The sequence below is a fragment of the Chinchilla lanigera genome, unplaced genomic scaffold, assembly GCF_000276665.1.
Source record: "Chinchilla lanigera isolate Chin_1 unplaced genomic scaffold, ChiLan1.0 scaffold00089, whole genome shotgun sequence".
NCBI lineage: Eukaryota > Metazoa > Chordata > Mammalia > Rodentia > Chinchillidae > Chinchilla > Chinchilla lanigera.
The window spans coordinates 6,179,237-6,194,640 of NW_004955490.1; the positions used below are offsets into that span (position 1 = coordinate 6,179,237).

General features: G+C 35.9%; 1 protein-coding gene across 3 annotated transcripts in view; it reads left to right on the forward strand.

Moving 5' to 3' along the window:
* Acsl4 (acyl-CoA synthetase long-chain family member 4) overlaps window positions 1–15,404 on the forward strand; it is an 84,563-nt gene that overhangs the window by 35,404 nt on the left and 33,755 nt on the right. Inside the window, exons 3-8 of one of the 3 annotated variants that reach the window (XM_005404662.2) lie at window positions 6,771–7,301; window positions 7,547–7,724; window positions 9,298–9,407; window positions 10,547–10,685; window positions 12,966–13,116; window positions 13,270–13,393. In XM_005404662.2, the coding sequence (XP_005404719.1) occupies window positions 6,951–7,301; window positions 7,547–7,724; window positions 9,298–9,407; window positions 10,547–10,685; window positions 12,966–13,116; window positions 13,270–13,393 (1,053 nt within the window). In that variant the 5' untranslated portion in view covers window positions 6,771–6,950. The remainder of the gene's footprint in view (window positions 1–6,770; window positions 7,302–7,546; window positions 7,725–9,297; window positions 9,408–10,546; window positions 10,686–12,965; window positions 13,117–13,269; window positions 13,394–15,404) is intronic. The other 2 variants (XM_005404663.2, XM_013504536.1) reach the window with 2 other exon arrangements.

The following is a 15,404-nucleotide window of genomic DNA, read 5'->3' on the forward strand; positions in this document are numbered from 1 at the left end:
CTTATGGCAAAAAAAGGGACAAATGACAAAATTCTCCCTGTAACACAAAGATAGTCCTGTAGGAAATACTGCTAGTATCAGACTGTTTTGAAACCTGTACTTTTGGTTGACAGCCCTCAGTTGTATTACCTTACTATAATAAATATATAAGATTACACAAGATAGATGTATAACCAGTAGGTATATTCCATATGTTCCTAACTAGAATAAAACACTTTATAAGTTAACTTTAAAGTTAAGTTCTATTACCCAATTATTTTTTGTTAACTTATGTTAGAATTAAGAGTGTGTTCTAATAGAGAAAAACACCCAGCAAATAGAAGACTACAGATGAAATGAAATGAAGATCTCTACACCATGACATGATGCAGTTTGAGTTCCCAGGAAGCTTTTGTAGAGGGACCTGTAGCAGTTAATCTTTAACAGCCATTGAATGCTCAGTGTATTTGAAGCGTGTAGGCTGCAACGTTGGCTCCTAGGTCCCCTTATTTCAACATGTATGGATAGGATTCTAATTATGTCAAACTGTGACCTAGAAAAAACCTTATCTGATGCATGCTGTGAGTTTTCTTAAGATTTTATGGGAGGGAACTCATGCTACAGCATGAAAGAGCACCTTCACCATGGCTGCTAAGATGCTTTCTTTTCTGGGAAAAGCTGGGAAGAGACTAGCAGGATGGCGACTACAGGAGTTAAGTTACCTCCAGGTGATGAAATATAGAGGTTTGGTTAATCTTGTGGAAGATACACCTTAAGATCAATCAGAGTTGTGTGAGCTCCTTTGAGTTAAAAATAACAAGGCATAAGGGTAATATAGTGTAGGACATCTACTCGCCTATGTTTTTGTTTTGCTGTATTTAAGTTTTAAAATTATTTGTTATAATTATGTGTACCTGAGTTTAAAGCTTGCTTGTAAAAGTTATTTCATATTGATGAGACTGGTTATTATTTGTGGTATAAAAATTTGAATTAGGTGAAAGTGATGAGTGATAATCTGACATGGATTACATGAGATGATTCAGTCTTGCAGACTATGATAGCAAGAGATCCTGCTAGCTACTCTTAATGCTCCTATTTTCTTAAAATATTAGCCTATTGGAAGTTATAGTATTAGATTCTGAAGTTAATTATATTGTACTACAATCCTCAAAGTTTGATTTCATTTTTCACATATAACCATTCATCGTATTTGAACTTTCTCTGATATGTTTTAAAATCTTTGAAAGTTTTTAATAGTGTGTGAAGGAAAATAAAATTTTTTATAAAAGCACTCTATTTCTTCATGAAAGTCTTGGTGATGCAATGTCTATTTAGAAATATGATCTTTTAAAGTATAGCAGGTAGGTTTATCTGTTAATCTTTTGGAAGATGTAATGTTTAGTGGATACAGCTAATCCTTTTTGGAAGACAAATTGTATCTTATTTGGTTTTTAAATTACTCTTAAATAATATGACTTGAAAAACTGATTTCTTAGGGTAGTTAACTCTTGGTTTTTAAATTAATATTTGTAGTATTTTCATAAGTGCTTAGATAGATGAAATTAATTTGCTGTTACTGTGTATTTCAACTTGGCAGATGCATTGCTCCTTGATTGGTGTAGTTCACTTTCTAAAAGTTGAAGAAAATGTCTTGGTGTTAATCAACTTGAATTTATTAGTTTTTCTGTGTCATTCTTAAATTGGCATTGTGTCACATGCTTCTGGGGATGATGAGTTCTTCTTTTAAATTTAGACTTTAATCAATATGTAGTGTTTGTTTACCTTATTTACTAGACCTTCATGTATCACTAATGCTTTTTCGTGTTTAACCTGTCTCAGAGTGTTTGAAGTAACTGGAATGAAATATTTATCGTGAAGTTGACTTCAGAGTAAAATGATAGAACAAAGTTGTATCTTGATTCTTTACTAAAATTTCTAGAATTTACTGCACATCAAAATTTTTTGTACCTATAAAATGCCTTAGGATGTAGGACAGATCATTGCTCAAAATTGTTGCCACAATTTCTTAATACATAAAATTTGTCACTCTTGTCTATTTAGATTTATTCCATTATGATCAGCAGCACAAGCAAGGTAGCTCAAAGCATGGACTTTAAAATCAGATAGACAGGAGTCCAAATGTTTCCAACAGTTTTATAACATTGGCAAATTATGTAATCTTTGAGTCTGTTGTATCTGTAAAATGAGAGTATTATTTCAAAGAGGTTTTCTAAAAGATTAAATGAGACAATATATCTAAAGGAAAGCAATAATGCCCCTACTAAATATTTCAGTAGTGATGTGAAGATGATTTCCATGTAACTTGCTAAACTTCAATGGTGGCAGTCAACTATCCCATGAGTGAAGTGGATGCTTTGCCCCTCCCTGTCATACAAATACCTGTATATAATCTGATCTCAAGGAACTCGGCATTCCTATCTTACTAATGGTGGGATAGCAGTATCACTTTTCATACATGGAAGGACAGCATATCTTTGCAAAAGGTATCAGTATAAAAGCATATAGTGCAAATTTTGTAACCTTCTTGCTCTCATAACACGTTGGTCTTTACCCTCTGCAACAGGCAGTTTTTCCAGTTTTATATTTCCTATAAGGTTAACTGCATTGAGGTTATCATACTTACATATACTTTTTAGTTGAGTTAACACATAGAGGTACTGTTTTGGTCACTGAGGTTTCAGCAGCAGACAACAAACTCTGCCTCATGGAGATTATATTCTGGTAGGAGCATAGACAATAAACCTGTCAAAACCTATGATATTGTTAGTGAAAATGCTAAGGAGAAAAATAAAGCAAGAAAGGAAGTGATATAGGTGCAGCTTTAAGGGAGGGTGGCTGAAGAAGGTCTTGCTGAGATGTTTAGTAAAGACAAAAAAGAAGGTGAGAGAGATATCTTGGAAGTACATTTCAAGTGAGAGAATAGCAAGGAGAAAAGCCCCAAGGCAGGATTATGCTTAATATGTTCCAAGCATACAAAGTGCAAGTGAGACTGAAACAAAATGAGCCAGGAGAAAGTACAATGGAGGTCAGAAACTTAAGGATAGGGAAAAGTTCATGTAGCCTTGTAGTTCATAGTAAATATTTCCAGTGAATATTATGAGGTTCTCTGAAGTGTTTTGAGCAGAATGAAATAATCTAACGTACATTTTAAGGAGAGTATTCAGGCTGCTGAGATTAGGGTTTATTGTGGGGGTAGAAATAAGAAATAGGGAGATTAAATCAGTTATTGCATTTATCCGTGTGAGAGATAATAGTGGCTTGAACCGGGATGTTAACAATGAAAGTGGTGAGAGATAGTGGAATTAGACATGTGTTTTATAAACAGCCATTAGGTTTTATTGATGAATTGCATTTGAAGTATGTGAGAAAAGAAGGAGTCAAATAGTGAATCCAAGATTTATGATTAAAACAAGTGGAATGCAGAGACAGATAAGACTATGGCTTAGATTTTTTTCTTTTTTTTTTTTTTGGTAGGGGAAATGAACTTTGGACCTTGCGCTTGCCAGGCAGGCGCTTGTGCCACTGAGCTATATCCCCACCCAATGGCTCAGTTTTGAACAGGCTAAGTTTGAGGTGTTTGACTGATATCTCTATGCATCCGTTGAGGAAACAGCTGGATGTACAAATCTGGTATTTAACGAAAGTCTCCATTCTTAAGGGAAAAATTTGGGAATTATCATATATATGATACTTAAAAGTGTGACACTAAATGAGATCACCTTGGGAGGGAGCAGAGATAAAGAAGAGAAGATTCAAGGACTGAGCATTATTAGCACTTACAGGTCACAGAGTTAAGGGAGAAGCAGCTAAGAAGACTGGAAAGGGATAGCTGGAAAAATTAGAAGAAAACCTAAAGAATGTGGTCCATTGGAAGCCAAGAAAAGAACTTTCAAGCGGAAGAGAGGGGTCAGCTGTCTAGAGGCTGCTAGTGGGTAGAGAAAGGTAAGGAACAGCTGAGCTTTATCCATCTTTTGGCTCTATCCACATAGAAGTCATCGGTGGCATTGATCAGAGCAATTTTGTGGAGTGGCAGGGGCAAAAAATTGCATGTAATGAGTTCTAAAAATAAAAGGAGAGAACTAGGAGACAGATTGTACAGCCAAACTCTTTCAAGGAGTGCTAAAGAGAAGGAGAAGAACTGGGCCATAGCTGAAAGTTAGGTGAAAGAAAGATAAAGTTTTTTGAGATCAGATAACGTTTATCATCACGGACTGTTCTGACCCTGATGATAATGATTCTGTAGTGCAGGAAAAATTCCTGGGCAGGTGAGGGGGTAAATAAGTAGAGCAGTACCAGCATCTCCATGGATAGGCAAAGGTGTAGTGCACAAGTCAAGGAATTTGCCTCAGCTGGGAGCATCCATTGTGTATCCACAGTCATAAACATGCATATGGTGACAGATGCAAATATGTAGATATAGTCCATGGGAGTCTGTGAGGATTCTCTTTGGATTAGTTTCATTTCTCCCTACTATAGTAAGCCTGATTAGCAGCTGAGAATAAGGATGAAGGTAGAGTGTTTGGTGCTCTGAGGAGAGAGAATAAGGTAGAAAGACTGAAAGAATAGGCCAGTGAGTAGATTAGTGCAGTGTGGTTTCTATGCAATAAGGACAGCCCACTTGAGCGGTAGCCATCCTGAACCTACAGTGAGGCACTGAACACAGTAATGTATTTGTCCAAATCTAGCTACATAGGTACAGGTGTAGATTAGGTAGACAACTGTATTGAACAGGTTGTAGCTTAGCTGAGTAATTACAATAGAGTGAGAGTGGCAAGGTAGTTGAGAGTATGTGCCAGGGATTGATTATGATTGCCTGTGGAATTTAAATAGCACAGAGGACTCTCCCAGTGATACTGTGGAGTAGGTAACGCAAGCAGTATGAAGCTGCTGACATGTGGTTTTTAAGTGGCAGGTCATATCACTTGTTCAGAGTCACACTAGACAGCAGACACTGAGGTTAGAATTCCCTAAAACTGTGTATTCCAGCTTGTATATCTTTCTGTGGGGAAAAGTGTCATAGTTCTCATTGGATTCTCAGTCTCCATCTTCTAGAGGTTGAATCTACTCACCTAGTCTGATTACAGACTCAAGTGATTTGTTTGTGGTCACAGAGTCAGTTGGTGACAGAGATGAGGACTGAAATCGATTCTAGTTTCTTGTTCATGTCTCCACATGCAGCTAAAAGACATAAAGGACAGGCATGATTAAGGTACCATTTTGTAATAATAATCAATATGAAAAGACACAAGTAGCTTGGGGTCAGTGGAACTGGGTCTGTTAGTGTGTTTGCATAAGAGCTGCAGGAAGATATGCATCAGTTTATCTCTTCAAAGTGAACTGATATTTTAATTGACTTATGCTGCCCCCCCACCAAAATATCTTTCTCACCTAAATGGAGAATCCCTGAGAAATATTATTATCCACATTCATTTCACCGTAGTTCATTTCACTGGCAGTGCATTTCTGACCTGTAGTACCACCCAGTTTTCTGTATAATCAAATCAAAATAACTTTGCTTGATTTGCCAGTTCCTGTACTACCATAACCCATTCAGCCAACATATACTGTAGTTGTCTTTAGGCTAGTGTCCTTGTTATTGATATTCCCGACTTTCCCAAACTTCTTTCATTCCCTCCCTTTCTTCATGTGGTTTCACAGCCTGGACTGCCCTTCATTATTCTTCTATTTCCAGATGTCTAACATTATGTCCGAATATAATTTCTACGCAGTCTCTTCTAGTTACTCCTGAGCTTTTTTTCATTTACTCTGAAATCCTTTTGCATCTGTCATTTGTGCCGCAAACCATAGCACTCAGTGATGTTTTATCTCAGTGCTTGTCAGCAGAAATGCTTTAGTGGCCATGTTGGGAGCAGGATTTCAGAAAGTCCAGAGTGGGGCACTGGACATAGCTAATCCCTGCTCCTCCCAGAGCAACTCCACTTCCGTGTTATATGTGAGCAGTCTACATAACTTTGTATTTAAAGAAATGGTTCAGCTACTTTCCTTTCCTATCCACTCTTACTCCACTAGTGTTTCCTACTCCACTAGTGTTTGAGAAACACTAGCTCTGTCTTTGAGAAGTGTCAACTCATAATAGGTGAGGACCAGGACTTAATACTACTTCAGATTTTTACTGTTCCTCCTAGACAACTGGTGCAATTTTGAGCACAACATGGACACTTAGGAAATGATTTTACATTCTTATTGCTCCCATTTAGGAAATAGCAGATAGTGATTTACTTCAGAGGTTTACCTTAATAAAGAACTAAGAGTAATATTCTAGGTTGTTCTTTGAGAAATAAACCTAATTTGATAGCCCCTCTCTTTTGGACACAAAACTGAATAACCTTACTTAATGCTGACTGGTTTTTACACACATATTTAAGAGAAAACTCATTATTGGCATATTCTGCTCTCCCAGAATTTGATCAAACTTAAATCTCATTCATGCATTTGTGTAAGCATTGAAATAGTATTAGCCCCAACCCCTGACTTACAGAATGATGTGCAGAGTATCAGCACACCTAAAACCCCAGAAAAAATTAACTTCAGAAGTTGGTGCACTTAAAAGCATTTATGTCAGTAATTATTATAAATGGAAAAATGTCAACCTTTCATACCAGTTATTTCAGCTTTCTGTGTCAAATCAATTATATAAACTAATAAAGACCTGAATATTTAAATCAATTGTGCTATCAACCTAATGCTATTGTTTCATTTTGTTTCTTTTTTTTCCTGCTCTCTGCCTGGTTTGTTTTCTTCACCTACAGGTGTACTTTATTACTGGCTTCCAAAGATTACTAACTTTTATCTGTATCACTAAAATTGAACTGCCTTGGCTCTACTGCTACTCTGACTGCTGCTTCCATTATTGCCTTCTTCAGCAAAATAAGGCTTTCAGAAGCCAAAAAATAACAAGACATAAACATCAGTTTAGAAGCCTTTCCACTATGAAACTTAAACTAAATGTGCTCACCATTATTTTGCTGCCTGTCCACTTGTTAATAACAATATACAGTGCCCTTATATTTATTCCATGGTATTTTCTTACCAATGCTAAGAAGAAAAACGCTATGGCAAAGAGAATAAAAGCTAAGCCTACTTCAGACAAACCTGGAAGTCCATATCGCTCTGTCACACACTTCGACTCATTAGCTGTCATAGACATCCCTGGAGCAGACACTCTGGATAAATTATTTGACCATGCTGTATCCAAGTTTGGAAAGAAGGACAGCCTTGGGACCAGGGAAATCCTAAGCGAAGAAAATGAAATGCAGCCAAATGGAAAGGTTTTTAAGAAGGTAAAGGACTTTCATGCTTTTTATTTTATTTTTAAAAAGGAGCACATATCTTGCTTTATCATAAATCAAGTGCATTTTAAACATACTAGTGTTCTATTATAATACTGTGTAACTATTTCTCAGAAAAGTGCTTATAGCCTCTGTATGTGATGTGAGGGCATTTTCAGAGTTCTGCATTTTGAATAATATTTTAATTGTTTATTTGAATACATATACTAATATTAGAGATTATCTCACTTTAACAGTTAATTCTTGGGAATTATAAATGGATGAACTATCTTGAAGTAAACCGAAGAGTGAATAATTTTGGCAGTGGGCTCACTGCACTGGGACTGAAACCAAAGAACACCATTGCTATTTTCTGTGAGACCAGGGCCGAATGGATGATTGCAGCACAGACCTGCTTTAAATACAACTTTCCTCGTAAGTGCTTTGTTTTTGGAGGTACAGGGAAGGCCTGTCTTAATATGAAACTTCTAAAGTGCTCCTGTTTTTAAAGTAGATGTTCCAGGCTGGAGGTGTAACTTAGTGAAAAAGCATTTGCCTAGAATGTGTATGGCCCTGGGTTCCATTCCCAGCACCATAAAAACAAAACAAAATTACTTTGAAACAAAGTACATGGTTTTTTTTTTTGCCATTTTATGGATTAATTATGTCCAGAAACAGTATGTAATATTGTGACTGAAAGACAGCCAGTAATTCCTGTTAAGATAATAACGTCTAAGGGCTAGTAAGGGAACTGGCTGCTTCATGGATACAATTTAGAATTTTACTTTTCAATTGGAAATTAATTGTACCTGAAAGGTTTAGAAGTTGGAGGTATAATTTTGGAGGTGATACAAAAAATGATTAAAGCAACAAAAAGCTTTGGGTAAGATAATTCTAGTTCATTGCTTCACTTTGAGGCCTGTTTGATTTATTCCATTTTCCATGTGACGTGACAACTTGAAGTGGCATTGGAAATGCTAGATATAAAGTAAAATCGGGTATTTTTCTGATTTGTAAGCATTTGTTGCTATTGTGCGAGAAATAATTTTTAAAAATTGAGTCCAGAACAATGCCTTGTCATAAATATTGGTTGTTGACTGAAATAGAAGTTAGTGTAGGAATTTAATTAATTTCATGATTCTGAAAAATATGGCCACTGTTCATGTGAGAAAAATGACCACAGTCGTGTTTGTTACCGTTACCTGACGCGGAGTTTGCATGCAAAACCAAAATTTTTCCAAATGCTTATTTGCAAACCAAATTATTTGAAGACAAAAAAGCACTTGTGAACTGAGATACCACTGTAGATACTATCAGAATCATCATTTCCTACATACTCATCACCCAACTTCCCCAATCAACAATGGAAAATGGCTGTTTTTAGCCATATTACTGTTTCTGGTTAAGAGCTAGAAGCTAAATTGTTACGTCTGTTCTAAGTTTTAACAGATGTCCTTTGATTCGAATTGAGCTTTGTTTCAGCTTATATTATGTTTGTCTGGTGTCTCCTAAGGAGTAGTTCTCCTTCGCTCCTCTAGATAAGGTGTACGAAGTCACAAATAGGACTTGAAATTGGACCCACTGAACAAAACTTCTTGGAAGGAGTAAAAACATTATTTGTGGCTGACCTTCTTAGACCTTGAAATTTTTAAGAATGTATCCATTCTTTGGAGCCATGGCCCATAAGGGAGTACTTGCTGGGCTGGTCATGACCTGAATTAAGAGTTCAGCCAGGACCTGTTGGCCTTGAGCATCTCATTTGACTCATTTTGACCAGTTGTGGCACTGCCATTACTTCTGGATTTCATCAGGTTTTAAAAGAAGTACTTGTATGAATTTATAAGAATAACTTTCAGGTACCAGGGATACCATGAAATGCAATTAAATACAACTAAATCATAAAATAACTTTGTTTCTGTTAGTGTACCTATCATTAAGGACTGACTTCAATATATCTTTCTAATAATCACTTAACATTTAATGTTTGTGTTTGTTTTGCATTATATAGTTGTGACTTTGTATGCTACACTTGGCAAAGAAGCAGTAGTTCATGGACTAAATGAGTGTGAAGCTTCCTATCTGATTACTAGTGTTGAACTTCTGGAAAGCAAACTTAAGGTTAATATGAAATTTTCTTTTTTTAACTCATTTATTTTCAAATATATAAAATATAAAATTGTATATATTGGGGGGTTCATGTGTATTTTGATATACATAATTTTATATGCATAAATTGTGTAATGTTTAAATCAGGTTCAACATATCTCCTCAAACATTTATTCTTTCTTTATGGTGAAAACTTTCAATATACTTTCTTTAAGCTTTTTGAAATGTGGAATACATAATTATTATCTATAGTTGCTCTACTATGCAACAGCATACCAGAACTTCTTGCTCTTATCTAACTGTAACTTAGACCCATTGGTGGGCTCATGTAGTATTGTCTTTCTGTGCATGGCTTATTTCACTTAAAAAAATGATCTCTGTTCAATCTATATTGTTGCAAATGACAAGATTTAATTCTTTTTTCTGTGTTCTATTCATATTGTTACAAATGACAGGATTTAATTCTTTTATGTCCAAATAGCATTCCAATATGTACCACACTGTCTTTATCCATTTATCTATTGATGGACATTACAGTTGTTTACATTTCATGGCCATTGTACGTAGTGCCACAGTGAATATGACAGTGCACATGTCTCTTTAACATAGTGATTGCATTTCTTTTGAATGTATGCCCAGTGATGGGATTGCTGGATTATGTGTTTGTAAAATAAGAAACAAAAAATAAATAAAATATACTGATAAGAAAAACTATACGTGGACTCCTTTTCTTCTCATATTTTGAAAATTTTGATACCCCTTTTTGTATCCTTCTGTATTGTCTTTAGTTATTATAATTTTTTTTTGAGACAGGGTCTCACTATGTAGTTCAGGCTGGCCTTGAACTCACTGTGTGGCCCAGGCTGGCCATGAGTTTGTGGCAGTCCTTCATCTCAGCCTCCCATATTCTGGGATTACAGGCATGTGCCACCATTCCCAGCTTAGTTATTGTTATTTTTAATTAAGTTGGTTTTTAGTCTTTATTCTAAAGATATGAATGGTTTGTGCACCATCTTCACAATTTTGTCTGTACAGTTAAAATTTTCTTTTTAATTCATCACATTGTTCACTGATAGTATCAGAAAGTATCTAAAAGTGAACTTCTATGGCAGGCTCAAATTTAAAAACTGGGTTTTCTTTCTGCTCAACAGACTGCACTGTTAGATATCAGTTGTGTTAAGCACATCATTTATGTGGATAATAAGACTATCAATAAAGCAGAATACCCTGAAGGATTTGAGATTCACAGCATGCAATCAGTAGAAGAGTTGGGATCCAAGCCAGAATACTGTAAGTAAAGCAATTAAGATGAATTCAAGATTTGTGATTTTATTAGTTTAGAAAGTACTATGAGTGAAAATGCTAAAGTTCTTTGACTTTAAAAGTTATTAAATGTTTAAGAACTATCAATATCCTGCATGATTAATATTTTCTCTTTTTCTCCCCAAGAAGGTAACACCATTGCTGAAAACTTGCTACATAGTTGTCTTGTGATAAACAGTTCAGACTTTGTGTCAGTTTCTGCCAAACTTTTCTGTTTAAAATCAAAACTTACAGTAACCTTCCAATATGGATTCATAAAAGGAGAAGATCTCAGGCCCTCCATTCAGTTAATGATTTTTTCTAATTGTTTATACTAGTGATCTTAATGATCTCTCAGGATGAAAAGCTGTTCACCAAGATTAATGCTGAGATTTATTCTACTAGTGAGGTGGCAGCTGATATTTCATTTGAAATAAATAAAATGCACCTTGTAGCAAAGTTTCAGTTGGTCACTAGATAAGAGAGTTGAAGAAATTGATACTCCATTTGAATAATTTTGTAATTGTGTTAAATGTGAAGGTCACAATGCCATACCATACGAGATGAGGAAAGGATTCATTTTGGTAGGAGAATATGTTGGTTGAACCTCTACTTGGCCTCAAATATTTTACCATTAGAGAATGAACATGTGTTTACAATAACTTATTTTTTTTATCTTTTTGAGACAGGGTCTCACTATGCAGTTCAGGCTGGCCTTGAGCTCACTTTGTAGCCCAGGCTGGTCTCAAACTTGCAGTGCTCCTCCTGCCTCAGCCTCCTGAGTGCTGGGATTACAGGCATGTGCCACCACGCCCAGCTTACAGTAACTGCTATGTGTTAGAAATTGCATACAGTCTGTTTGAGATTTTACTCTACCCACATGTCAAAAAGTGACCCTGCCAAATTTCTTGGATACACGAGACTTTCAGGTTAGGGATGAAGGACTGTCTTTTACTCGTGTAGCAGCAATCAGAGTAACATCAATATTTGCATTGTAGGAGAGCAACATGGAGCTTAGGGAACTGAGTGTTTTATTATCTCTATGTATTACAAAATAGGTATGCTTGCTTTTTGCTCTAGAGAGACTAGCTCTGTATAACAACCCTTAAAAAGATAGTCCAGAACAAAGTCAGTCCCTCTGCTTGCAAGATATATACAAATGCAACAGATTCATGGAGAATTGTCTCTCAGCTCCAGGTTAACCCTGCATAATTGGAATATACCTGACTGGAAAGTCCTGATTGGTAGGAGTCTATTGTCAGTTCTACCGATTCGTTAAGAGGTGTTGACCCAAACTTAAGGGAATATCAGTCCTCTAACTTTTTTTGAGTAACAACATGACAGGCCACATATCTTTCCTAGTTCTACTCATGCCTAGGATATAGAGAATACACATATATTTGTGGCACTTTATTTTTGTAGACAGTTAAATTTTTGGTGACACTTTTTGCATGTTTATTATATGACCAGATGGTTAGTGTCATATTATGTGGTTCAAGTGAAAAGAACTTGGTTGTTTCAGCGTTGTAGCTTGCTTTAAAGTATTTATTTTAATTGTATATACAAATGTAAATCAATCTTACAAACTATTTTAATAATTGTGTTAAACTCTTATTTAACTTTGATAATATATCTGTGTGTTCTTGGACATTTTGGTGCATTCTGGGAAAGAAAGGAGGTTGCTGGGTTAGCATGAATGCTCCAGTTGCTGTTTAAAACTTAGCACCTTAGAATTTTAAAGTTGAAATCACCTTAAAGATCAATTCCACTAACTGTCAATCAAGGGTATGATTGAGAGTCAATTTTGTCTAATCCCAGACATATCAACTCCAAATTTTCAGATATAGCATTCCAAAATAGTAGCAAGTATAAGCTCTGCGGTGATTCTAATGGCCACTAGTGATTAAGAACCACAGTCTGATTAAACTAACTCATTTAGAAATGAGAAAAATGAGGTCTAAAGAAACTCACACAATACTCTACCCTTTTGATTCTGTAAAGTCCTAGATGTTTTTCTGTCACACTGCTCTATGTACAGCACTGTGAAGAGGCATAGTCAGAAGGGATTAGGCAAAACATTCAGCAAATGGGTGAAACTGAGTTTGGAATTATCACTGTAGTTAACCAGAACTTGATAACTGTTTTTGTTTTGACTATCAATATACAGTATTTTGTTTAGATAGTTTATCATTAAGCAAAATTGAAATATACTATTGTGTAACAATTTAACTTTTGAATTGAAGAAAATACGCTTTTTCTATCTTTTAGCAAGCATTCCACCAAGTACACCAACTCCTTCAGACATGGCCATTGTCATGTACACCAGTGGTTCTACTGGCCGCCCTAAGGGAGTGATGATGTATCACAGCAATCTGATAGCGGGAATGACAGGCCAGTGTGAGCGAATCCCTGGACTAGGGTAAGAAAGATTCCTCAACGTGTTCTTACAAACATTGAGCGCATGTTCAGTATTCACTAAACTCAATCTATATTAAATAATAAAGTTATTGATGTTTCTCCTGTAAAATGCCTTTTCAAAAATGATTAAAATGTTTCTCTTATTTTGTTTTAGACCTAAGGACACATATATTGGCTACTTACCTTTGGCTCATGTGTTAGAATTGACGGCTGAGATATCTTGCTTTACCTATGGCTGTAGGATTGGATATTCTTCTCCACTTACACTGTCTGACCAGGTGACAAGCTTCAGTACATTGACATGATTATATTAAGTTACATTGCTTGGCATAGTACTAAAACATGAGATACTGTAATTCAGGTAAAATGTTCACTAGGACTTCAAAAATAGCTTTCATGGACAATATGAAGCTATAGTAAATAACCTTGTGGATTTGTTAGCATTGCTTCAGCTACATACTTTAAGATTTTTCTGAAATGAATTATTTTCATCTTGTCTTTCTGTATTAGACTTTTACTCTGGGAGCTAAAATAAGTAATGTAAATATACTGATCCTTTTTGACATATTATCCAAGAGCATTAGTGGATTCTTTTGGAGGAGATATAGGATTTTGGCCTGGGTTTCCTCTGAATTTTCTCTAAACCTGTGTTGTCTAATACAGTATTTACTAGGCACGTCTTTATTTTTTTATTTTTTTATTTTTGGTTTTTCTCCGGTACCGGGAACCGAACTCACGACCTTGCGCTTGCCAGGCAGGCGCTTTGCCGCTGAGCTAAATCCCCAGCCCCTAGGCACGTCTTTAAATAGAAATTAATTTAAAAGAATTTTTTTGGTACTGGGAGTCAAACTCATGACCTTGCATTTGCCAGGCAGGTGCTGTGCTGCTGAGCTGTATCCCCGGCCACTAAATTTTGAAAATTTGCCTTCTCATTATCTCTAGCCACATTTTAAGTTCTCAGTAGCTACATGTGACCAGTGGCTGTCATATTGAACACACAGATACTGAATGTTTCCATCTGTGCAAAAAGTTCTTATTGGACAGCATTGCAGCATCTCTAAGGGTAGCCCTTTCCTTCCTATGCTGAGTTCAGGGTCCTCCCTTCTCTCTGTTGTTCATGGCAGAAAACCCAACTATGGTAAGGCTCACTCATTTATTTTTTGTCTTTTTTTGGGACAGGGTCTCGCTGTGTAGTTCAGGCTAGCCTTGAACTGACTTTGTAGCACAGACTGGCCTCAAACTTATAGCAGTCGTCCTACCTTAGCCTCCCAAGTACTGAGATTATAGGCATGCATCACTCATGTATTTTAAGCACATTTGAAATTACACATTGAATACTTACTGGCCATAGTCTGTTTCTCCTTTGGAATATTTGCTATAGAAGAACCTCAGTCAGGTACATGTGGAAGAAAGCTACTAAGGTAGCTGTGAGGTTCAGGGTACTGAATGATGCCATGAGTGTAGGTAGGAATGACTTTACTGTGTGTGGTTCTGCCACTCTCACTTCCACAGGGTCAGCAGTTGTTTTTTAGATACCCAGGCAACTGCTTTTCATTTGGAAGTCTGAGGGAGCATGCAGTTGTTAAGAAGACACATCTTTGGTGCTTATGGTTAGAAATTGTAGTACCTTCTATTTAGGGAGAGGTTACGTAGGTTATATAACAGTAAGACAAAAAGCAGAATGTTTAGATTTGATTCCAACCACCTTCGTGCTTGTTTTTTTTGCTTTTGATGTATAATGTAAAGTGTAAAAACCTTAAGTGTACTGCTTGGTTAAATCTAATATGCACTTGTAGACTTCCAATAATTGCCATCTAGATAAAGGAAAAAATGTTTTTATCACCAGTAACCTCAGTGTGGAGAATGAGGGAAGCTTGGAATTTTTGCTGATCTGACTTAATTGTTGATCTCGAACTTTCAAATCCTATTAAAGATAATTGGTACACATTTAAAATTTTATTTATTTATTTATTTTAAATTTTAAAGAAAAAAACCAAAAGACAAAATTCCAAAACAGTGTGATAGGTGGGGCTAACCAGTTCTTAAATGAACTTTGCTAAAAGACTCTCAATCTACTAAGAATCTAAAATTCAGGAATTATCCACACTTGGGAAATTAGAAAAACACAGGAACCAGAGGCACCACATTTGAAGGTAGCAGATGGTGATAATGTTTTCATAGGGTTTCTGTGACCATAATAAGACAAAAGAACTGATAATACAGGTTGAGCATCCGTAATCCAAAAACTTGGAATCGAAAATACTCCAAAGTTCAAAACTTGTTAAAAAT